Below are 26361 nucleotides of genomic sequence, written 5' to 3'. Positions count from 1 at the left end.
ATAGGTACAGGGTGTACAGAGTCCACAGTCCTCCAGGGTTTGACAGAGGTTAAAGTTAGATATAACCTTACTCTCTAAAGTGGTAGCTTGGTCGAGCAGTAAGGCAGTATCAGAGGACAGTGTAAAGCATTTGTTGTACACACTCAGCCAGCAAATGGTCTCACACACTCAATAACTGAACTCTAGGCCAATGGTTTATATATAAAAAAATATATGCTGGTTTTATTTTAGAACCAACACTTGGATTTAAAATATACTTTCTCAGAATGAGATGTTTCATATAAATACTTTTGCAATATGCAATTGACTTTTGGAAACAGTTACAAGTGGTTGCAGTAGGCAACTCTATTTTAAACACAACAATGCATTGAGCTCAATGGTATATTCAAGTTATTTGCAACAGATTACTTTTTAGATTACTTTTGGAATTCCAGGACTGTATCCTAGATTCAGTCCTGGGTCAGTACTCAGAATCAAGTGATGAAAGTCGACTTAATTACTGTAATTATTTTTAAACAATATTTAGCTATTTTAAAAGTTGACACTTAGAAAATATTTCAAAGAAAACAGTCCCTATGGAAGAGCAAGTTGCAGGTACAGTATGTTCTCGTTACTTTTGTAATCCAGTACTGGGTGCCTAGACTCAGTACTGGGACCTTTATCCAAAACAGGTAAGTAATTACGTTTTCAGATATTATACGATTTTTGAAGAATATTTAAAGATTGCAGAAATCGACACTTAGAAGAAATTTCACAGAAAAACAGTCAATGGTTTCCTATGGAAGAAAATTGGGTTAAGGGTAAGTACAGTTGTAAGTATTTTTCAGAGTCAGTGCTGGGCGCCAAGATCCAGCACTGGGAGCTCACCTAAGAGCAGGTGAGTAATTTCGTTTTCGTTACTCGGCTGATTTTTTGTGAATATTTTAAGAGAATTGAAAAGTCTACACTTAGAAGAAATTTCAGGAAAAAGCCAGTCAATGTTACCCTATGAGGAAAATAGAGTTAGCGGTTTAAGGATAAGTACTCGACTGGCAGGGTTGAGGTTCTGGGCATAGACTCAGGGGTCCCCCAGGGTCAGGTAGGTACAGTTGGTTCACCCTCAGCGACTCTAGGGCGGCCGGGTGCAGAGAGAGTTAGGCCCAATGTTATCCTATGAGGGATAGGGGGGGCCTTGGTTGGTGGCTGTTGACTGGCAAGCCACGTGGCTGTGGGAGCTGGGCTCCTGGTCACTTACTCAGGGCAAGTGGGGAAGTAGGTAGGTGTAGAGTTTTCACTGCCAGGGCCACTCGGGCGGCTGGGTGCAGAGTGCTTTTGAGCCTTCGGGCGCTCAATTGATTTTAATGGGAAATCTCTGGTTTAGAAAAAGGCTGCAAGCTCGGGGACGAGGACTCTTCAGGTGCCACCACCACTTTGAGAGGTAAGTTGGGTAGTTGGAGGTTAGGTAGGTACCCCGGGATTGGGCACAGGGGGCCGCAGGGCACCGTGCGCAGGGGTGCCTTTTGGTGACGGGAAATCTTACCCTCTGTTGATCGCGGTAGGGGGGGCACCTTGTTCTGAGGCTACAGCTTTCTTCAGGAGTGTCGAGGGAGGTCCTTGGGTGCCGGACTCGGGGTCACAGTCGCCGTGGGGTCGTCTTCGGGGTCTTTGTTCACTCCGGCACTGGCCAGGCTTGGCTGGTGCAGAGTGTGCTGGGTTCGCGGTTCCAGGCTGCTGCCAGGGATTATAGGTAGTTTTTGAGTAGAGCCTCTACTCATGGGAGTCCCAGGGGCTTAGAGCCAAAAGGTAGCCAGGTCCTTCGGGGTTGGTGAGGTTGCTGGCCACAAGAGATGCCGGGTTGGAGCAGGAGCAGGTTTGAGGGTTGACAGGCTGGTAGGGCTGGGGCCAAAGCAGTTGGTGTCTTCCTCTTTTTAGCAGCTGCAGGGCAGGTCTTTCTTCTTGCTCTTCTTTGTAGTTTTGAATCTGGAATCTGGGGAAGGAAGGTTCAGGGTGCCCCTAAATACTAGATTTAGGGGCGTTACAGGTAGGTGAAGGGCAGGGACCAATGGGTCCCTGTCCTGGGGTGGGTACACCCCCTATCCTGCCTCTCTCCTGTGGGAGGGAGGCAGTAGCCTAGTCCTGATAGGGTAGGGCTCCCCATCTTCAAGATGGCGAGAGCCCGGAGATGTGCTTCACCTCGCCTCCCCCACCTGAGGGGTGAGGTTGGCAGGCTGGCACATCCCCTGTCCTTATTTGGGGTTTCCGGCCAAAGCTTCCCGTCAGGGTGGGGGATTGCAGGGGTCTGGGGAAGCTCACAGAGGCGGCATGCCTTTGAAGCTTCCCCCTGCCCATCCTGGGGGAGGAGATTTAGCACCTCGCCCAGGATGTGCATTGTTGCAGCCCCAGGAGAGCAGGGGCTCTCCTACCCAGGGGTCCAGCAACATGTCTGCTGGGTGGCAGCCTAGGCAGCCTCAGAGCAGACTAGGATTGTAGGTTAGGTTTAAGGGGGCACCTCTAAGATGCCCTCCGGGGTGCTGGGTACAGTAAATCCCACACTGGCATCAGTGTGGGTTTAATGTGCTGAGAAGTTTGATACCAAACTTCTCAGTCTTTAGTGTTGCCATTATGGTGCTGTGGAGCTCGTGTTTTACGAGCTCTCAGCACCATGTACTCTTAAATGGCAGCACTGCACTTACAGTGCTCAGGAATGGACCTGGGCACTGTAGGGGCACAGGGCTCCTGCTCCTGTGCCCACACCATTGGCATAAGGCACCCAGCTAGAGGGGTGACTGATGTATGCCATGGCAGTGTAGGTGATGGGCATGGCACACCGGGATGTGTGTCATGTCGACTTTGTTTTTGTCTTGCACCCAAACACTCCGCCTGCAAAGGCAGTGGGTGTGTGTAAGGGTACAGGGCCTCTAAGGGTGGCACAAGGAGTGCTGCAGCCCTTAGAGGCCTTCCCTGGTCTCAAGGCCCTGGGTACCTAGGGTACCATTTACCAGGGGCTGACATGTGCCCAGGGTTTGCCAATTTGGGTTTGGTTTGTTTTAGGGAAGGAACATAGGCCCTGGGCACCTGATTGGCAGGAGTCCAGGGCACACTCAAAGTACATTCAGCAATTCAGCAAAAAGTGGGGGCATACCATGCAAGAAAGATGGCACTTTCTCACAGTCTCAGCTGTCGATAATATCCACTCTGTGGTTGATGCAGGGCAAGCTGCCGCATAGATCCTTTTGGATCCTTCCGCAGCCTTCAATACAATTTTTCCTGCTCTGCTGGCTGGGTCAACATTGGATCTGTTAACTTCCCTTTTGAAGTATTGATCCCAGATTGTTGGTATGAACCAATTAAGTTCTGATCCCATCCTTATGCCATGCGGGGTGATTCAGGGCCCGAGTCTGAATCTTAATATCTCCCCACTGGCTACGTTGAAATGTTCCTTTGGACTGCAGGCCCAATCCTATGCTGATGGCACGCAAATTATTGTTCAATCATCAAAGATTAGAGGTCACGGCTGCCAACTTCAAGAAATGTATGCAGGCTAGGCTCTAGGCTAGATTAGTGCAATGCACTTTATTAGGGGATCAATAAAGCAGCAACTGCTAAACTACAGTTAGTACAAAATGCTGCAGCGAAACGGATACTTGAAATTCCCAAGCACCAATCAGTCTCAGCAGGGATCTCGAAATTGCAATGGATACCGGTGAACAAACGTTTTACATTTAAGCCCTAATGCATTGTTCATAGGGCGGTGCAAAATACTAATCCCAGAGGATTGACAGATATTCCAGAGATACACCCCCACAGACATCTTCAGTCGGCTAGCTTCAATTTTGTGGTTGTGCCTACATTTAGGAAGACCAGGTGGGGGGTTGTGAGGCTGGGCTTTTTCTGTGACCGCAGCAAAGCTATGGCATTCTCGTCCGCGAGCCATTAGTGATCTTCAGGAACACAATAGTTTTCAGAAAGCACTGACGGGCTTTTCTATCTTTCATTTATGGCCAGCAATTTTCATAAGGATGGGAGTTTTTCTTCGGTCTTTTTCTTTGGAGCTCTTTAGCGCCTCGATGCCCTGCGGTAACTATGCGCTTTATAATTCTATGTCATTTCATTTGTTCCTGCTTATGGAGAGCAATGTAATTTACTTGGCCCAGCAGCGTGACAAAAGGCCTGTTCTCTTACCCGGAATTAAGCCAGAGAAATGGGACAATTCTGGATGACTCATAAGGTATTCATATATCTGCTTGGTACATGCATAGCTGAACTGGGCGCACACTTTTCGCCCCAATTTGATACGTCCCTCAACTTTGTAGGCCAAAGATGAGCAAAACTGCACTCAAAGGCGGATTTATGCCTATGTGCAAAATAAAGTGTCACTGCAGACAAAACAGTAAACCATACTGACTTTCCCTGTGAGTCTCCACTAATATTATAAGGCCTACCCCAGGGCAATATCTTACTCTGCAGAGTCACCTCTGCGCCAAGCTACCTGTGTGCAGTTACCGGGCTGTGCATGATAGTAATTTCACACGTGCAACCCTCACAGGAGTGCACACACGTGCAACCAGCCTAGTGCCCCTTAACCTTGGTGTGTGGCAGCAGCCTGATCCTAAAAGGCGGACACTAGTGGTAAACATGTGCAGTACATTTACCGTATGTTTACTGTGGGAGAGTCACCAGTTGGATGCCTCACCCACAGGAAAAAGTCCAAAACCAGGTGATCCAAAAGTGAAAAATCTGGGTGGATTTCATGGGCAGAACCCATTTTACTACAGCTATACAATGGGGTACACATTAGCAAAGTGAGAATCAAATGGCATCCCAAAGGGCTTCAGCAAAAATATATGCTGTAAACCGTTGAGAAATCTCATCACCATTTGTTTTTAACAAAAAAGGCTGATCTGGCAACCTTTAAAAACGAAAGGAGCCGACATTAGCCTTCAAGAGTGTCCAACACAAGGCCTTGTTGGGCCATTGCCACCACTTCAGAAAGCTTGGCTTGTAGCAGGAGATCTTCTCGAAGCAGCAGCTTGACCAGAGGACAGATGCTCATGTCCATAAGTTCTGGAAACCACACCCTCCTGGTCAAATCCAGAGCCACTAAAACTACTTGTGTCCAGTTGGTCTTAATCTGGTTCAGTACCTGAGCCACAAACTGTAGAGCCAGAAAAGGCATAGGGTCTTGCAGTCTGCAGTCTTGGCGGAATGAGTCGCCCAGATAGAGTTCTTTTTGGAACTCTAGTGCACAAAAACACATATTGTGTTTTCTCGCCTGTGGCAAAAAGATTGAACCAGGGATCTCCCCATTACTTGAAAACACCCTCAGCACCTCCAGAAGTAGCTGCCATTCGTGATCTGCTAGACCTCCGCGAAAGTGTTTGTGCCAAGACAACACTCTGCCCGCTGGTTGGAGCACCAAATCACATAGGTGTTGTCAGTGAGTAGCTGCACTAGCCTCCTTTTGATGGATGGTGGCTTTCAATGCCAAGCAAATCGCCTGCAACTCCAACAAACTAATGTGGAGGTAGTTTTCAACCGGAGATCAGAGTTCTCTGATCTCCAACTTTCCCAGATGGCCACCCCAGACAAATAGTGATGTATCAGTCACAACCGTCATCTCTGGTGGGAGTGAGGAGAGGGGTCTGCCTTTGGCTCAACGGTGTAGTAACAACCACCAATGCAGAACTAGTAGTCTCTAGACCTGCATGGAGTCCAATAGTTCCCACTGGTGCTGTGCCCACTGGGACTTCAGATGGTACTGTAGAGACTGCATGTGCCACCAGGTGTGGTTCACGAGCAGGATGTCAATAGGCCCAGCAGCATCCACCCCATACTCTGACACCCAGGACAAAGGATGAAACATCAGGGCTATGGCCAAAATGTTCTGGAGACACTGCTCCAGGGGAGAAGTCACAAAACTGCGCTGTATCAAGGATGGGTCAGATTAACAGCAGCGTATGAGAAGGAGTCAGGTGTGACTTTGGCATTTTGATCGAGAACGCCAACAATCTTATGTGGTTCTTTGTCATCTGAAGGTGGTCTACCACTTCCTGGGATGGGCCCACCTTCAGGCGCCAGTCGTCAAGGTAGTGGAAGACTGAACACTCAACCTCCGAAGGTGTGCTGCTACCACCAGTATCATTTTTGTGATTGTTCAAGGGGTAATAGTGAGGCCAAAATGGAGCATTACAAACGTAATGTTCCCGGCCCACAGTGAACCTTGGATAATGCCTGTAGTCCAATGGGAGGGAAAATAGAAGGAAAATGTTACTTACCCAGTCAGTCAGTCATACATACATACATACATACATACATACTTGATTCGGTTAATTTAAAACCATACAAGGTCGACATATACATCATTAAATATATCAAAAGAGTAAAAAGGAAGAAACATGCGTGAGAGAAAGTTTAAAAACACAATCATTCACATAAAACACCACTAAAACCAGAATTGACATCATTCCTGTCAGGAAAAAAAGATTTAGCAGCACTATATGTGAAAGCACCCTATTACCTAAATAAACTTTACAGACTCTGAGTGCACCAGACAAAAAACTTGCAACCCCAAAATAGACCTGGGGGTTTGAGAGCATTTGCAAATGCATCAATGCTAGTTTAACTTGCACAAATTAGTTTTCTCTTACTAAAGAAACAATGAAGCGTCGCATCAGTGTCTGGTAAAAGTCACAATAAAATATAAAATGTATAGTATCTTGCTGGTAGAAGTTATCACAAGGATAAGGTTTCAACTCACCTTTTTTATGGAAACCTTTTGGAACAGCTAGGAGCCAGGGTATTAAGTTAAGCCTAAACCTTGTCAATAAGTAAGGGTGATGAAGATTATTAACTATCGTCAAATACGGCTCTCCCTAGTGGGCCTGTCGTAAGTGGGATGTATAATCTCACCGAAGGTTTGGAGCGCTCCCTTTGCTCTCTTTCCACCTTCCTAAATGAGAGGAACTAACTCTCTTCCTAAATGAGAGGAACAAATTGCTCTGGACGACCCATATTCACCAACATATTTCAGCCATTGGATACAAAGCACTCCCTCGAGCTCAAGTCATCAATCACTAACTGATTAAGTACAAGTGCAGGATTAACCCAGATTCTGAGCCAGTGCTATAAGGTCTGAAAGGAACCCTATACCTAATTCATCATGTACCACAAAGGATGAAGTGCCTGCGGGAACCACCAGGAACCTTCTCAAAAAATTGTTTTCTATTTTACACACACACACACACACACACACACACACACACACACACACACACACACACAAGGTTAAATCTTTCTTGGTAGACCTTAACCAGCACCTGCACCGGTTTGGCACCTTATCTCTTTGCGAAATCCAACGTCAGGATCCTTTTCGGAATTCAAGTCCCCCCCCCCCCCCCCCGTCATCAAAAAGAACACACCGGTATGTGAAGGTTGCCACTTTGGTTAATTCCGTTTAAGCACCTGTTCATGGCATTTACTGCTGTATATTCACATGCTGTGCATACTCCTGCCATCTGGTGTTAGGACTGGATGTGAGCAAGTTGTTTTTCTTCTAGGAAATCTTCTTGAATCATAAGGTAGTGTGACTACACCTCTTGCTGGTAATGTGAATGGTCATTGGATCCACTGTTAAATTGTTTTCTGCCAGGCAGGTGAGGATGGAACTAGAGCAAACCAATACAGGAAAGAGAAAGGACTATGCAAGAGAAGTAACAGTGAATGATAACTTCAACAGTCAGAGACTTCCAAGGAGGTTGGGTGCATGTGAATCTACAGCACCACATGCCACAAACAAATGCTTACAGAGTAACATTTTCCATTTGAGGCATGTGCGGCTTTAGGTACGCATGCTGTGCATAAAGTGTAAAGCAGTCCTTCCATAGACGGAGGCTAGCCCGTGGGTTTTGCAGAAGACTGAAAAAGGGTACGCAGTACAGTTGTAACAACTTTGGCTTGTTTGCGTGCTAGTAAATTATATAATACTGTTTAGTGAAGGTGTGTGGTGTAGACCAAGTAGATGCATTACAAATGTCAGCTTCTGGGATGTTTCCCAGGAAGGCCATATAGGCACCTTTCTTTCTAGTAGAGTGGGCTCTCGCAGGAACAGGCAAAACCCTTTTAGCTTTTGCATAACAGGTTCGGATACATTTAACTACCTATCTGGCTGTGCCGGACTTTGATAAAGTTTTCCTCTTATAAAATGCGAAAAATGCAACAAAAAGTTAATCAGTCTTTCGAAAGAATTTCGTCCTGTCCACATAATACATGAAGGCCCATTAAACCTCTAAGGCATGAATGGCCCATTCTGCAAATGAGTCAGGTTGAGGAAAGAAATCTGGGAGTTGGTCAAGTCAAGGAAAGCTTTATTCGACTGTTTTTTAACTATCATATAAGCACATAAAAATAGACCATTTCTACATTGAATTACATAAGATAAAAACAAAAAGTATAAACAATGACAAATATGACATAAAATACACATACATTTCAGATCTAAAAACCATCTAGAGAAAGGGGTTCGCATACGGTTAAAATTCATCAGTAATAAAACTTTTTCTTAGATGGAGAACTCGTTTCAGAAACATAGCCAGCCTCCATGCTATATGTCCGTTCTCCAAACACCTGAAGTTTAATAAATGCGGGGCGGCATGTCTCAAACCCTGTGATTTTAAAATTGGAATTAAACACACTTTCCTTGGCTCTGAATAAAATTTACAAAACACAACTAAATGAATAGTGGATTGGGGAGAATGATTGTCACAAGGACATAATTGTAGCGAACGAGACCAATCATTAATTTGAGGAAAGGTCACAAGTCTATGGACGGTATTAAGTCTAAACCTGGTCAATAACATTCTATCAAAAATACCAGGGACAAACTTCAAGTATGGTTCCATTCCTAAAGTAGTTAGTATTAACTGATGTTGGTTAACACTAGGCTTAAAAAGTTCCCCTGTAGTTCTTACTGTGTCCAGTAACCGAAGACCCTCCTTTTTTAGTGCCTTTCTTGAGATTAGCTGCATGGACCTTGGGTCGGTAAAATATTCTAGGTGATCTAGATCTTTCATAAAGTCACGAACAAACCTAACCCAGGGAATTTTTAAAGCCCCATTCAATTTAAGACAGTCCTGCAGAATATCCCTATTTAGCTGGGTCTGCACCTTTACCTAGATACTATGCCACAATAGTATCGGTTCCATTTTAATGAGGTCAGAAATGAAGGGGAGACCCAGCTCCTCATGAGAAACATAGGAAGATGTAGTGGGTGAAACAGATAAAATATCTTAAAGGGGTGTTTTCAACTTGTTGCAATGATGAAGTATTCACAAAAACCCACACCTCGGCCCCATACATCACAGAGGTAATGCATTTGGCTTGATAGATTTGTAGGAGCTCCCCCGGTGGTTTTCCGGACTAATTTCTTTGAAAAAGTTGCAAGGGCAGTAGATGACCGAATGAACACCAGTTTTTAAGCAGATATTGTTTGGGACAATGTATCATTGTGGTTGAATAATACACCAAGATATGAAAAGCTCTTGGTTGAAACTAGCTTCTGACCATCCACAAATATATCATTTGATACCTGGCTCCCTTGGCCGCATCTCATTACAAAGGTTTTTGATATATTAATGCTAAGGCCAAGGTCCTTCATGAAGGCAGAGAAATTATCAAGAACCCTCTGAAGGCCAATTTGCATTCTTGCCATTAAAACTGCGTCATCCACATAAAGGAGGGCAGGTATGGGTCAACCACCAACTTGTGGGAAATCTTGTCGGCTCATAAGTAATGCTTCACTCAATCCGTTAATATAAAGGTTAAAAAGAAAGGGGGCCAGTACAGAACCTTGCCTGACCCACCCCTACTAACAGGAAATGCAGCTGTGCGCTCCCCCCAAAGCCAAAACGGACGCTAGCTGACGCGCCACTCTAAAGGTGCCTAAGAAAAACTATAATATATCGGTCAACCCTTAAAGCCTCGAAGACCTACCATAGGCTATCGTGCCTGACTGAATCAAATGCCGCGGTGAGGTCCACGAAAACCAGGAAAAGTCTGCCCTTTTTGGCCCTAGTGTACTTCTCTACTAAAATGGTCAGATTTAAACTTTGCTCCATTGTACCCAGCCCCTCTCGGAAACCATACTGCAGGGTCTGATAAGACCTGGGAATCTTCTGCCCAATCTTGCAGACGCTCCAAGATCACACGCCCGGCAACTTTTACCATTGAATTGAGTAAAGAAATTGGCCAGTAGCAACCAGGGTTTTGGCAGTCCCCTTTTTGAAAATAGGGACAATAATTGACTCCACCCAGGTCTTAGGTATTTGAGCTTGGCAACTTGGGTTGATGACCTGGGTGATAATCGGACCCCAGAGAGTGATGTTACACGTAAACAGGTCCACTGGGACACTGTCTGGCCCAGGGGCCTTACCAGCCTGGCTCAATGCAAGAGCTCTATTCACTTCCTCTAAAGTGAATTTCAAGTCTGCATTTATATAATTTCTCTTTACACTGTCACTGTAACAAATTGGAGTTACCTGGGCCATTATACACCTTTGAAAAATACTTAGTCCAGGCCTCTTCGAAGATAGCAATTTCTATCGAAGGACCATCAGCAGCAGTTAAATACGGGGCCTACACTGCTCTCCAAAATGCTGTGCTATCTTTCATTTGTGCTGCTAAGTGAAAGGATTCCCAAGCTTCGTTTCTCAAGGCACTCTTTCTCTCTTTAATAGCCTGCCTGTACTCCATTCTTGCCAACCTGACATTGTTCGGGATTCTGGGTTGCCTGTGTAACTCAAGCTTCAAGTTAGAGTACGCACGTGTACACCTTGAATTAAACCAGCCCCGATCTTTAAATTTGTTACGCTGTTGGGCAGTCAATTTCCAAACCTCGTCAAATTATTTCATTAAAAGATACTAAAATGCTGTCGTGGGAGGCTGATTCACACGGGCAGGTATCTATGGCAGATTTACAGTTTGTCACTAATTGTTTGGTCACTGCCACAGGATCCAGTTTCGACTATTATAAAGAATACCTGTTCGTTTTATTGAGTTTAATTTCACCTATGTCCTCTGTAGCATTATTGTACGAGTTACTTACCTTTGGTAACGATGTATCTGGTAGAGACGATTCTAGCCGCAGATTCCTTCACGTATAATTAGCCCCAGGCATGAGACTGGATCCGGAAACTTTTTTGCCACAGCCTCCCTGCGCGCCCTGGCGTCGTCCGCGTCGTGGCGTCAGCGAGGTCACATAAGACCCGCCGCGCCCATGACAGTTCTCTTCGGAGAACGCGGAACCACCATATAAAAAAAACTGTGGAAGCATGGGAACAGTGTGCGAAGAGCAGAAAAATTGGAAAGAAACGGTGGCTAACACCACCACCGGGGGCGGGGGGGGGGGGGGAGAGGAGAAAAAGAAGGAGGAGGAGGAGAAGGAGAAGATGAAGAAGAAGAAGCCTAGAGGGCCCAAGTAAACGAGGGAAAAGAAGGCGAACCCACTCCAGATGGAGAGCAGCCTGCCAGCCAGAACAGCGCCGGCAGTCAAAGCTGCCAGGAGCAAGAAGAACAGCCCGAGGCCCCAGAAAGGGAGGAGAAAGGACGAGGAGGAGAAAGGAGGACGACGAGGAGGAGAAAAAAGAAGGAGGAGGAGAAAAAAAGAAGGAGGAGGAGAAAATAGAAGGAGGAGGAGGAGGCAGAGGAGGAGGAGGAGTAGGAGAAGGAGGAGGAGGAGAAGGAGGAGAAGAAGAAGAAGAAAAGATGAAGGAGAAGCCTAGAGGGCCCAAGGAAACGAGGGAAAAGAAGGTGAACCCACTCCAGATGGAGAGCAGCCTGCCAGCCAGAACAGCACCGGCAGTCAAAGCCGCCAGGAGCAATGAGAACAGCCCGAGGCCCCAGAAAGGGAGGAGAAAGGAGGAGGAGGAGAAAGGAGGAGGAGGAGAAAGGAGGAGGAGGAGGAGAAAGGAGGAGGACGAGGAGGAGAAAAAAGGAGGAGAAAAAAGAAGGAGGAGAAAAGAAGAGGAGGAGAAAAAAGGAGGAGGAGGAGGAGAAAACAGAAGGAGGAGGAGAAAACAGAAGGAGGAGGAGGAGGAGGAGAAGGTGGAGGAGTAGGAGAAGGAGGAGGAGGAGAAGGAGGAGAAGAAGAAGAAGAAAAGATGAAGAAGCCTAGAGGGCCCAAGGAAACAAGGGAAAAGAAGGCGAACCCACTCCAGATGGAGAGCAGCCAGCCAGCCAGAACAGCGCTGGCAGTCAAAGCCGCCAGGAGCAAGAAGAACAGCCCGAGGCCCCAGAAAGGCTGAGTAGGCGACGCCTGGCAAGGGAGAACACAGGATCATTCCAGACCTCAGGACAGGTGCAGGGAGAGGAAGAGATGCCCGGGCACACCACTACGAGTGGCCGCGCACAGGACCTCAGGAAGCAAAAGCAACCTACCTAAACGCCATGGAGAACAGGCACCCGAAGGTGACTAGAACCCTCTAGCAGAGCGCAAGCTATATGACAGCTACCACTACCCCACATAGGGTACGTTAAGTCCCAAGCTATGGGAACCCTCTTTGGAAGAACTTCCAAATAAGAGGAAAAAACAAAAGAGTCACAGGGGAAAAAAACACCCCCGCTGAAGGCTTGATAAGAAGCCCAAGCAAAGCAGAAGGCCCAATCTCAGGGCCAAGTCTGCGCAACAACTCCTGCAGAACCCACACACAATCAACACAAGGGCCGTCCAGCAGCTAACAATGCCAAAGTTCCAAGGAAGGACGTAAACGGCCAGAAAACACACTCCACAGCCAGAACAACCAGCCTAAGAAGGCCCAGAATCAACCCAACTCAGAAAGCAAGGAGGATAAGGCGGCGGAGGAGGACGGAGCCCCGCCAAGAGCCTTTGGATGGCGGAGTCGGCCGGGGCATGGAACAATAGGCTGCCATCAAACGGAAGGTCGATGAGACGCTCCCGAATATTTTTAGGGAATACTCCGTCCCGAAGCCAAGCATGGCGACGAAGAGCGACTGAGGAAGCCATGGCCCGGCCCAGCCCCTCTGAGATGTCCAGAGCGGAGCAGAGAATAAACGCCGCAAGCTCCCAGCCATCCAATGCATGATGCCGTAAGTCCACCTGACCAGACTCCTGGAATGCTGCAGATACCAGAGACTCAGCCGAGTCCCACAAACAGGAGGAGGCCCTAGCCAGCACACACGAGGTGTTAAGGGCTGGTCGAGGCGAACATGTTGCGCCCCCAAGAGTCCAGCCAGCGGGCCTCTCGGGACAGCGGAGTCAACAGTGGCGGCAGGGAGGGAAAAGTAGTCCGCAAGAGGGGGCTGGCGGCTGAGGGGTGAAGGGAAAGACACGCCGGGTCACGCGGCACCGGGAGGTGCCGGTGCAGAAGATGCTGAGGCACCGGGTTCCCTGAAGCAGGACGCCTCCAAGCCCCTGTGAAGGAAGAAAGGAGTGAACCTTCAAAGGGAAGTAAGACTGCCCTCCCACCAGAGCCCTGGTGGAGGACCTCCAATAGATGGTCCGCCGGGAAGTGAGCCACAGGGTCACCCATATTCAGGATGCCCACAGCCAGGGACACCGCATGAGCGAAGGCCGCACCCGCCTCCGTAGGGCCCCGCGGTGGAGAAAGCAGCTCCTCCGTGGGCGACGGCTGCAAACTAAGGCGGCCGTTCCGGAGGACAAGCGGGGCGGGCAAGGACCAGACCTGGAAGTCACAAGGAGCCGTAGAATGAGGGACCTGACGCTCTTCCGACTAACACCTCTGCCTCAGGAAGGGCGGGGAGCCACCCTTCGATGCCGGTGAGAAAGACACCACACGGCAACCAGTCTCCGGGGAGGACGACACCAAAATACAGCCGGCCTCCGGAGAAGGAGCGTCCGAAGACAAATCCGCGGTACGACTCCTACGCAGAGCCGTAGAGTCCGCTGCCTGAGGCAGGACTTCGGCATCATCCGGCGTCACCGGACAAGGTACCTCCAAGTCATCCCACACCGGAGAGGAGACCGGAGTAGAGCTGGAGCCTTACCGACTCCAGGGGGGCGCCGGAATGACGCCAACCCGACCGCCGCCGAGGCAGCCCCCTGTGTGGGGGAATGAGCCAGGCCTGGGGAGTGGCACGAAGCCCTCCGCCAGCCGCAGCCCAGAATGAAGCGAAGATCGCTCGGCAGCCCATGTGCCGGCACCAGGGACGATGCAACTTCCGACTCGCCCTCCGATGAGGCAGCCGCCTGTGGGGAGGGACAAGAGGGGCCCCGAGAGGGACACAGCCTCGACTCGGAGCGGAACGAGGAGGGTCCATCTACCCCTGTGGCTCTGCACGGTGCAGTTGCTGCCGGCGCCGTAGCCGCGTCACCTCGGCCTTAGACAGGGCCACCTTGTCAAAGGACCGAGAGGGGCTCGGGGATGCGACCCGAGCCCCGACGACCTCCAATCACACCACAGGGACTCCCGCGGGAGTTTACGGCGAGGCAGAGACACCGTGATCTGAAGGAGGTGCCGCAGAGGAGCCGCACCCCAACAACACCACATCCTCCAAGCCTGGATCCGAACCAGTCAGCGCCGGAGCTACCTGCGGCACCACGGAGGGCCCTGCGCAGGGCGAGGGATCCGCCGACGCCCCAGGAGGGGAAGGAGGAGGAGACGCCAGCAAGGCCTGCAAACCCGCCGCGTATGTCTCCATTTGGACTCTCGACGCCTCAACACCAGGAAACGGTGGATAGGATGACACGTGGGGCTGCATCACCCGCGGAGAGTCCACGCCCCCGGAAGTCCAGAAACCAGCCCCCAGGGACAAACTGCGACACTTACCCACCAGGGAGCGACAGTCACGTGACATCAGAGAAGGGCGAGGACGACGGTCACGGCCGTATCTGAAGCCATCCGCCGAAGCAGACCGAGGGGAGGACGTCGACCTGGAGAGACACGCCGAGAGACGTTTCATCTGGCGCTCCCGCCGCAACTTCGGCTTCAACTGTTGGCACGCCGCAAAATCTGTGGTGCCGTGATGCTCCCCGAAACACCACATACAAATCAGGTGAGGGTCCGTCGCCGACATAAGACGCCCACAAACCATGCAATTTTTGAAGGCCGAAGGCATTCGCACACTGTCCACCAAAAAGAAATGGAAAAAAAAGGGGGCCCTAAGAGGTCCGTAGCAAGTCAGTGGGACTTGAAGCAGGTCCGGAACCCTGAACAGATCCAGAGAGCTCAAGTGGCACCAAGGGCAGACCTGCTTGAGGAAGCCTAGTTGGAAGGCCTCCCAGCTCCTTTGGGCTCACAGGTGCACCAGTGTGCCAAAAGGATCAGCAGGGCATCACAGAATTCTTTTTTTTTCCTGCTGTGTCGCCTATGGGCCCAGAAAATCCAGCTGCGACAGGGTCACAATCAACTCAAACATAGCCTGGCACCAGGTGCGTATCCTGGGGGCATGATGACACCCTTGCACCTTTTCGGGAGACAAAAAAGATGCAGGATGGGGCAGAAATCTGTTTGAACTTCTCGCACTTTTTCTAGGATATTTCTGAGTACTTGGAGTGTGAAGAAGACTGTTCGCAGAAATGACCCGGGGAGCGGAGTCTGGGCCTTTATCACAAACAATCAGGATTTTCCAGTGCTTCGTCCAATGGGCTTGAGGTGCATCAAGGCATGGTCACTACAGTCTTGCAGTCGTGATTAGATCCTAGGCACTATAGGCAAACCACATTTGGGTCAGTCACAGACATGTTTGCGACATTTGCCACATGGTTTGAACCCTGTAGAAATGGGAGGGGACATTTTTACCTTGCACACCAAATAATTTAGAAGAGTTAAAGTGTCTCAGTGAGACAAGGGGAAGCTCAGGATCAGCCTTGGTCAGAGGAAGGAAAGGAAGTCAATGAGAATGGATGAAGCCTATATAGACCCGAGCGCACACATCCTGCATGGAGCGACACTGACATGTAACGCCCTGCCGGAGCGCAGATGTACTGTTTTCGATTTTTCAGATCCAGTCTGACACCTAGGGAAGTATTCAAAAGGTGTGTAATCTGCAGTTAGAGGTTTCTCTCCTAAGGAAAGTTTAGCACACTTAGTTCTACAAAGGTATAAAAATGTATCTCGTCTTTGCAGAAAAACACTGACTGAAAAGTATGTTTATTCAGTGTTGATTGTGGGGACCTGATGTGTTAGAATTTTTAACGACTACCACATCCTCTGAGTAAGCCTAGGTTACTTAACTTTTCTATTCCATAAGACTAAAGTGCCTACAGGAAGTAACTTTATATTGGTGGCATTGGAATATCAATTGGAAATTATAGTACACATAGATGGAATTGCCTACTAATCCCTCACTGCACTAGGGCCCCAAAAAACACAGAAGTCCAGTTTCCCTGGTTTTAGGAGATATAGAGGAAGACACTCTTTCAATGAGGGATTTGGATAGAGGAGGAAGGCTTCAACAGTAAGATAGTTTATTCTAGATCACTGACCTCAGATAGGTCTTCTATCATTTAAGCAATTGGAATCTTAAAAATATCCCGAGTTTGCACTGGTGTGTAGGCAATAAAACTGGAAATTCAACCAAGTTACTGAGTTTGAAGGTCAAATGGAATTCAGCAGAAAGTTAATTGTCACAGAAGATAGCCATCTTTAAAAAAGAAGGATGAACCATGTTTTCAACATAGAGAAAACCTTGAAAAGGATTATTACGTAGCTTCCGTTCAACGCCAGAGAGTAAGGCAGAATTTTAACAGAAGCTGTACCAAAATAGATGGTGAGGAATTTAAAAAAGTGAATTGCATCCAAGTTTCCAACCCAGTTAACGCAATGCAGAGTGGAATCCAACAGTGTTCTGAACTTTGACGACATAATGAGAGCTAAATACTATTCTGGATCGACAGACAATGTAAAGAGTAGACAAAACATAAGAATATATACTAATAGGTTGCAAAACTAGTTTCTCTCTTTTTTGAAGAGCATTACCTTGATTTATTTCAAGCCATTTTTTGGTACAGTACATTAGCAACTTCGCCAAAAGCTCAGTTTAAAAAAAATGAGATTCTGTTTAATAATTAATGCGTAACATGTAAAGGGTTACCTGCTTGACTGATCAGATGATGGCCTTGGTGGAAGTGGCTCCACTGAGAAAAGTTCTTCGCTGCCTTGCATTGCATCTATGCTGGTGCTTGCCAGAGTAAATGGGGCAGTGGGACGTGCTATACCCATCCTTACAGGAACAATCAATGATTCAGCTACATTACACAACTCCTCCACAGCATATGGAAGCAATGCTTGAAATACTCGCTTACATTTACCAATTGGCTGAGGAATAAAATTGCTGGGGAAAAAACACAACAATATTCAGCTGTAAAACTGAATTGCATTTCACCTTTAGTCGTTGTAGCTTTAAAAGTACATGCTTTACTTACAAGAAGGGCAATGGTAAGTCAAATTATTAACATCTGCACATGTATCAACATTTAAAAATGTAAATTAAAACAAACTGTAGGAAAGTAGGATCTGCTTTCATGGTTACCCCCCCTTTTTGCTCGTGTTACTCCGTTTTATGACTAGTCTGACTGGGATTCTGCTAATCAGAACCCCAGTCCCTATGCTTTCTCACTAAATTATACTGTGGAAAGTACTTTAGTACCTTCCCAATTGGCTACTAGTGTACCATTCTAAATCTCTAGTATATGGTACTTTATTACCCAGGGCATAGGTACACCAAGGGTCTCCCATGGGCTGCATCATGTATTGTGCCACCTATGATAGACCACTCAAACTGTGACTAAAGGCCTGCCGATGCAGCCTGTGTAAGTTGATACTAGCACCACTTACAACAGATATAAGTTTTCTTATATCTGAACTGGGTGCTAGGTTGTGAGGGTGCCCTGAATGAGCAGGACACCCACTACAAGACCCAGAGTCGATTATCCAGGCTTTTTAAGTGATGTCAGCCATTTTGATAAATATAGTGGCCATGCATCTTTACGCAATGGCCAACTATATATTGGCTGTGCTGGACCTGGGCATGTTTGACATCAAACATGCTGGAATCATACCCTCACACTGTTACCGGTGTTGGAGGTATGATGCCATGCACCAGGGGGCTCCTACGGGTAGCCCCCAGTGCTCCGGTAACAGCCTTCCAGGGTCTGCCAGCAAGTTAGTGCTGCTGTCGACTCCTGCTGCTGAGCTGATCTCAAGCAGGGGAAGGTAGAGCAATAGGATTCGGGGCCACATCCCAGACAGGACTTAGTGTATTGGGCTGAGGTGGGGGGGTGCTTGCCTGCACCACTAGACTGGTTTAAAAGGCACATTTTGGTGCCCTCCTTGCATACTACAGTTTGAGCCAGTTTAGAGAGCCGTTGGCTCCCGCTCTGGCACAAAACTGGACAAAGGACATGGGAGTATCCTCTCCTCTGTTCAGCCCCTCCTCTGGGAGGGACCCTTGAATCGTTCCAACCCTTTCACAAGGGTTCTTAAGGGCTTACCTGTGGGTGGCTCGTCAGACTCGGCGTGGAACAAGATTCAATCCCAAAACCACTTCAACTTCGACCGTCTGGGCACTCTGGACTTCGCCTGGAACCAACACTGCACCAAAGACTCCTCCTACTCCTTGTCTTGCTGTTCTGCAAGTCTTCGTCTGTGCCTGTGCTTCATCCAGGTACCTCTGTAGGCTTGTGGGCATCAAAAACACCTGAAGGAATCTCCCTTGGAGTGAAGGAGTCACTCCCCTGCATCTGCAGGAAACGCAATAAAGCTGAGCGGTCTGCTGCTCCTGACGTCCTACGCACTACGAAAGGCTCAGCGACACAGGTGGGGGTTCAGCAACACCCTCGAGGCCTGACCTGTCCTCTCAGCAAGTTTGAGGCCAGTATCCCTCATCGGAACTGCTGGAACAGAATTCATGTGCACCGCATCGACTTACTGTTGCCAAGGCTTGTTGACTGACCTCGAGATCTTTGGGCTACAAGAAGCTCCAGACTCCAGCATATCTTCCTGCTAAGATCTTCTTCCTCAACGCAGCCTTTGCACCCTGGGCCTGCATCTTTGGTGAGCTGCTTGAGGTCCTCGAGACTGCTGTGCCTTCGGCCTATTGGTTCTTTTGAGGGTCTTCTTTGGCTTCAGTGGGCTCCCCTGCATGCTTGGTGTCATGGTTATACAGAGGAAGCTTAGGAAGAAGGGGTTAATCACACCCACTGTTAGGGCCTTTTCTTTCTTTCCCTATAATGCGATGACAGGAGAGAGATTGGTGTCCGATGGCATGTTAATTGTGAAACCACTGAAAGACTACATATCCCAGAAGTCATTGGGGTACCAGGCAAAAGGGAAAGCCTGGAACAATCCTGTTTGCTATATAAGCCCCTCCCTTTCTTGAGGACGGGGCTTGACAATCTTCTACCGGTATCCTGTTTCCTGCCTTGGCTTCGATTCGAGGACCTTCGATTGACGGCTCTCCAGCACTGCGTCTGAAGATTCCTGATGGCGTTTGTAACAGCCATGCCGGGTGTTTTCCGGATACTTGGTGTGCTTCTCCCTTCAGCGCGTTTACCAGGTATTGTTTCGGGTCGTCGGGAGAGACGGATCTCTTCACCTGCTGTGACTATTGACTTTTTAGTTGTGTTGTTGCGCTGTGGATATTCCAGCACAGCGAACAATGAGTCTTTGTTTTTAGGTGCACTGTGACTCAACAGCGTACAAGGGTGTTTGCGGTGCTGTGCTTCTAACAGCACTCAAAACAATTTGTTTACTTAGATGCTACTCCACGCAGGAAGTGCGCTCCAGGTTCCGGAGTGGTGAGAGTGCTCCGTGCCTTCCCCCTTATCTCTATGTTGTGGGGGTGCTTGCTGAGACAGCCTGTTGTGGTATTTTATATATATACCAGGATATTCCTATCTCACATGTTTGGATAGGTATTTAAGTATAGTTTTGGTGCGGAGGGACCAAGACTTGGTTTCCCTCGAACGATTTAATTCAATCAGGCTTGACATTGGATTGTAGAGGCTCGTATCCTGAACATTGCGATAGCTGTGGATCGCTGAGGCGCTACTTCAGTTTTGCTTCAATCCTGTGTTGCTGGTGTGTGTGTAAGTACTCAGATTGCCCTTGCTCGCTACAATCATTGTGTTTGATGTCCTTGCTTCTCTGCCTCACTTTCTTTCTTGTGTTTCACTGTAGTATTCCAAGGAGTAAGAAGTGGCTCCTGTCCTGAACTCTACACTCTCCTCCCTAGAGCCGTGGAAGTGGATGACAGGCCTAGCAGCACTGTTTGTTGTTTTCTCTCGGAGAGATGTCTATTGGTATGCTGTGAGGGTTTACTCCAAAGGGAATCGGGGGATCTATCCATCGTCCCCGCTGGTTGTCATCTCGAGGGTCAATGACTCTCTTTCTGTTTAGCAGTCCCTGACTCTTGGGGCCTGCTCTTACTCTCCTGCAATCGATCAATCCCTTGGACCTTGCTGTTACAAACTCTGCACCTTTTTCGTTTACATCTCTTGCTGCAGCCAAGGCTTGTTGATTCTCCCACCGGACATCGACCCCCTGATTTCTGACGTGGAACAGCTCGTGAACGGCTCCTGGTCTTCAACAGTGTAGCCTGGTCCTCACAGCTGCAGCAACAAGATCACTGTCATCACTCCTGCATCTTCCGTCATTGGTCTCCCGTGACTCCTGGTCAATCCCGAGTGACATAGACTCTGTCTCTTCTGCTTGCAGGTACTCCTCTTCAAGAATCCACCCTTTGATTCCGGACTCTCACTTTTTTTTTTTTGACAACAAACTTTATTGGCATTTTTAGGACACCGAGGAACTCGTCCCCATACATGGTACCAATATGGATAGAAGAACAATGAGAATTGGCGTCCCTGTTCAACCCCACCCTGGTCTGCAGAACATCAGACCCCCAAACCCTCCCCCCCCTCCCGCACAGCACACCAACCCACAATCCAACATAGATCTCACTTTTTTTTTTTTTTTAACAGCGGTATCTTTCCTGAAGTTCTCCATTGTGGTCTACAGCAGTATCCGACTTCACTTCGCACCTCTGCACCCGGCTTCCCTGGTGTAGGTTTCCTGGTTCCACGGGTTGGGTGACTCTCCAAACTTCTTCCACAGTGTTTCTTCAGGGTCCACTGGGAAGGGTTGTCCTCCTTGAAAACTGCAACCACAACTTTCCCATTGACTTGTATTAAGTACACGGCTGTGTTTCCACTTTGCACACAGCCTCCATAGGGTCCCTGGGTACTTACCTCAGGTGGTTCCTTGTGTCCCCAACTCTTCTGGTCCAATTCTCGACTTTAGTCGCAGTTCGCATTCCACTTCTTTAGTATATGGTTTGGTCTCCCCCTGGAGACCACTCTGTATTTGTGCTTACTTACCTGTTTACATTTGAAGTATTGTGTGCATTGTGCTGACATCTTCGAATAGGAGATATACCAATGTGTGAGTGAGTGTGTATAATTTATTTAACTATCTCTATAACTACACTGTGAGGTTCTTTTTTGTTTAATCTACACTATATGATTAGATCTGTTAAAACAAGCTGCCTAAGACTCCTTCTGGACTACGCCTGAAGGCTGTTATCGACAGCTACCACTTAGAGAGCTTTCTGAGGTTGTCTAAGATCATTAAAATTACCACAAGTGTAGGGCCTGTGGCTGTCAAGAAATAGAGGGAACATATTAAACTTTTTCACACATGCTTTCTCTTTATAATCATGACCTTTTATTGCTGTCCATATAAATAATGTACAAATGCCTCAACAAGGTGGTAAGGAGGTATGGTACTCTTCTACTTCCTCAGTACGGTCCTGCTGCTTTCTAATTTGAGATTACCTAGGATCCTGCAATGAAACATTATCCATTATTTGACAAGAACAAACAACTACATCCAACAAGGCCTTTTGCATGAGTGGAGGAATGTCTACAGTCCAAAAATTGTGAATGCCCAAGTGAGCCTGCAGGTGCTTGTTTACCTTTTAGGTCTTGGCTCACTCATGAGTGGCTGATATTCTAAAGTAATGAAATAAAAGCAATGAAAGTTGGGCAAATATCTTATGGTGAAGCGAATGTTCCGTGCTTCGGACACCAGCAGACTGGGAGTTACATTAGATACTACCAAAACAACAGGTTGTCTGGTTTTTCAAATAAAAGCCAATATACAATAACTAAGTGATAAGGGCAGAATAGTCAGATGCAAAAGGATGCCCTTTTAATATTTTAATATCTGGACAGTACAAAGTTCAATTAGCAGAAGTAAAGCAGCGCAATGTCATTTTACTCACAGCTTTATTTGAATCTTACAGCATATTAATCTCTACTAGGAGGCATGTTAAACACCTGGGCCCCTCAGCATGTTGTGAAAATGGCAAGTACTGTAAAAGTACTGTATGTGGGATAAACAACACAATCTATGATTGGTCCTTGCTCTTTGATCACAATACACATAGAAAGAAAAGTGTGAAATATATGTTGTGATTTTATTCATTCTGGTTGTGAGGCTGGATAATTTTTTCTTTTTTGAACTTTTATACAATTTTCAGTATTATTTTGCTGCTGTTCATATGTAGTAGTGAATTTTGATAACTTAAGATTCAGTCACCCAGGCCCTCGTCAGCAGCAGACTACTACGAAAACGCCCTCTACGCAGGAGCCCCAACCAAGCTCAAACGACTACAACGCATCCAAAAGGCCTCGGCATGACTGATCCTAGACATACCACGACACTGCCACATCACCCCCCACTTGAGAAACCTGCACTGGCTCCCCGTCAACAAGAGGATATCCTTCAAGCTCCTCATCCACGCACGCAAAGCACTCCACAAGACCGGCCCAGCCTACCTTAACAGACGGCTCTCCTTCTACATCGCCAACCGCCAGCTACGCTCCGCCGACCTCTCACTCGCCACCGTCCCGCGTATCCGAAGAACAACCACCGGCGGGAGATCCTTCTCCCACCTCGCCGCCAAGACATGGAACACCCTCCCACTGAGCCTACGACAGACCCAAGACCTGCTGACCTTCAGGAGGATACTCAAGACCTGGCTGTTCGATCAGTAGCACCCCCCCCCCACCCCCCCGAGCTGTGAGACCCTCACGGGTATGTAGTGCGCTTTACAAATTATTGATTGATTGATATAAACATTATATAAAAAACACTGCTTCAGTGTGCTAATCCCAGGGCACAGACTGTAAATGTCCTGTGCATGCTACATGTAAGTAAGCACAACTCTAAGGAACTTTTTTTGTTTAAATCTGTTTGTTTTTAGAAAATGCCAATAATCAACCAAAAGGAAAAGCAGCGCATTAGACATGATCGTATTGTTGGAACCAATCAGAATACCTGTACATGTTCCAATCTTGCGGAACCAGTTAAACCATTTCGGGGACTACACCAGGTAATTCACATTAGCTGGAACCAAAGACACTGAAATGATCCACAGTTCGGGGGTAGCTCAGTACAACACAAGTGGTATTCATGTCACCAAATATAGACTAGTTTCACGTTTATGGTGCTTTAAACATCAACACCAGCAGAAGTAAGCCACCGCACATAAGGTTCCCAAATGTCTTTCGGCCGTGATCTGGCCGGCATAAGTTCCCAATAATTGGACAGCTGGGCCCTACAGTACGTCACACTCGTCGTCCATTCCTGCACCTTAGGAGGTCTAGTTGCTCCCCAGTGTATAGCTACCTGTCGTTTCGCCATCAAGAGTAGTATTTCCGGCAGCTTACGCAGTTTTGGTGGGATTGTTTCAAGGACCCCAAGTAGAGTAGTCAGTGGAGTGCAGGGGAGAGCCAACCCGATAATATCATGTATGTGACTCAGCACAGTCAGCCAGAAATTAGCAATTGGTCTGCACTGCCATGCTAAATGCAGGAAGGTCACTCTGGGAGCGCCGCAGCGCCAGCAACAGTCCTCATCGCGGAACCCCATACTGTGCAATTGGATGAGTGTACAATATAGTCGGTGTAAGTACTTAAAGTTTATCAACCGAAGGCAGTAATTCGATGTTAAGCGTTCCAATTGTTTACAACCTAAGGACCATTGTTGGTCTGTAATAGTTAAACCCAGCTCCACCTCCCACGCCCCTCATGGCAATTGGAGACGTCTTTTGTGTGATTTTGTAAATACGGGATACGAGTTTATGCCCGGATTCCACCGCCAGCAGGTTTTACAACGCCGGTAGCGTCGGCGGCGGCTCGAGGACCGTGCTGAATTTGCCCTTACATGAGGCACGAAGTTGATAGTAGATTAATGTGTCGAGTGCTGAGGGTGGTTCTGGGTCACACATTTGTTGTAGCATGAGAAAAGTGTCTGCCGGATATAGGTCACCCCTCACCCTGAGATTGTGCACTGAAGCGCGTTCCCGCGCCTTACGGTCGACAAGAGGGGGGCTACAGTGGGTTTTAGAGACGAGGCACCGAAGGAGCGTATAATACAGCCAAACGTACTCTCCTGCGTATCCTGTGCCAAGCGCACCTCACAGCCTGCACCGTATCTATTTCTTTGCGAGGTCGCTTATACGGTTGGAATAGTGCAGTGGACTATGGCAAAGGTGCCACCCTGTCCGCCTCAATTGCAACATGGGGTTGGTAGGGTGTTGGGTGAGCCCAGAAATGCAGAAATTGTGCCTGTGCACAGTGTGCATATAAAAGTCTGGGGCAGCCATTCCCCCTGCTCCTGTGACAGCATTTCCCAAGTTATCATTGGCTGTTTAGCAGCCCCACAGTAGTTCGATCATAAGCGACCGAATGCGGCCAAAAAAGTAAATTGGAAGGCGCATGGGAATGTTAACAGACAAGTAATTTTGGCAATATAATCATCTTTGCCACTGCTACGCGGCCCGCTAAAGAAAGGGGAAGAGATTTCCATCTTCTCACCCGGTCCTCAATCCAGGCAATCACCATAATTCCCGGTCCATAATTCCTGCATGTTATCACTGAACCTTATGCCCAAGTACTTGACTGGGACCGACGCCCAGACAAATGGGTAATCGGTAGCGAAAGCCTGGGTACCAGAAGTGAGCGAAAGGAGAAGGCAGTTGCTCCAGTTGATATTCACTCCTGACAGGCTGCCATAGCGCACCACCTCACGCGTCATCGGAGATAGATTTTCCTTGGGGTCTACCACGTACAGCATAATGTCGTCGGCATACATAGACACAGTCAGTGCCCGTATTGTGAAGCAGATAGCCCTATTGGTGTGGTGCTGGCGCAGGCGGGCCGCCAACAGTTCTGTCGCAAACGAGAACAGCAGGGGAGAGAGAGGGCAACCCTGCCTGGTGCCCCTAGTGAGATCTGAGATCAGCCCATTTACCTGTATGCGTGCCGTGGAACAAGTGTACAAGAGCTGTATTTGTTGGATGAAGAGTGGACTCAGGCCTATCCTGAGTAGTGGGAACAGGAAACCCCATTCAAGGGAGTCAAACGCCTTGGAGGCGTCTAAGATCGCGGCTAAAGCTGGCACGAGGGGCGAGGTAATGTTTAGTCCAAAGAGCGTTCTGAGATTGTGTGTTGTGGATCTGCCGGGCACAAAGCCCGATTGGTCCGGCCGGACAATCAGTGGCAACAACGGCTGAAGCCTGGTGGCAAGTAGTTTGTCAAATATTTTGGCATCTAGATTAATCAATGAGAGCGGCCTATATGATTCGTAGAGATTGAGATCTTTATCTGGTTTCAGCAGTGTAATTATGATAGCCTCGTGCATTGAGGCGGGAAGTATCCCTAAGTTACTTACCTTCGGTAACGATGTATCTGTTAGAGACTATTGCAGCCGCAGATTCCTTAACGTGGAATTATCCACAGGCGTGAGACTGGACCCGGAAAACGTTCTTGCCCAGCATCTCTGCGCGCCGGAGGAGCGGTACCACGTTACTCCGCCCGAACGTCCTCCGCGGGCGTGACGTCAGCGAAGTCACATAAGCCCCACCCCGGCACGCTGACATCAATTTGCTTCGGAGAGATTTTCCGCGCCACAACGCAGAGCCATCACAACAAAATGGAGGAGAACATGGGAAAAGTGTGCGAAAAAAACAGAGAAAGAAGAGAGACAAAAGGTGAGGAACAGCACCTGGTGGCACCGAGGCGTCGGGAGGCTACAACAGGAAAGCCACAGCAGGGAAAGAGCAGAGCACCTCTGAGGAACAACTGTGCAAGCCAACGTGAGAGCACCAGGCAGTACCAAAGTATCAGAAGGCCACAACAGCAAGCCACAGCAGGGAAGGTGTAAAACACCACACAAGCCAACGTGATAGCCAGTCTGGAGGCACAAGCATTGGAAGGGGGGAGAGAGTGAGAGAGAGACAGGGAGAGAGACAGGGAGAGAGACAGGGAGAGAGACAGGGAGAGAGACAGGGAGAGAGACAGAGAGAGAGACAGGGAGAGAGACAGGGAGAGAGACAGAGAGAGAG

General features: G+C 48.1%; 1 protein-coding gene across 15 annotated transcripts in view; it reads right to left on the bottom strand.

Moving 5' to 3' along the window:
- Positions 1-26361, bottom strand: part of UBR5 (ubiquitin protein ligase E3 component n-recognin 5) — a 2036132-nt gene that overhangs the window by 844338 nt on the left and 1165433 nt on the right. For all 15 annotated transcript variants that reach the window (XM_085605144.1, XM_085605147.1, XM_085605145.1 and 12 more), the window contains one exon: positions 17044-17283. In XM_085605144.1, coding sequence (XP_085461270.1) covers positions 17044-17283 — 240 coding nt within the window. The remainder of the gene's footprint in view (positions 1-17043; positions 17284-26361) is intronic.

This window comes from Triturus cristatus, chromosome 5_1, assembly GCF_964204655.1.
Source record: "Triturus cristatus chromosome 5_1, aTriCri1.1, whole genome shotgun sequence".
Taxonomy (NCBI): domain Eukaryota; kingdom Metazoa; phylum Chordata; class Amphibia; order Caudata; family Salamandridae; genus Triturus; species Triturus cristatus.
Note: the sequence above shows the minus strand (reverse complement) of the source record. Positions and strands in the feature narration are given on the sequence as shown.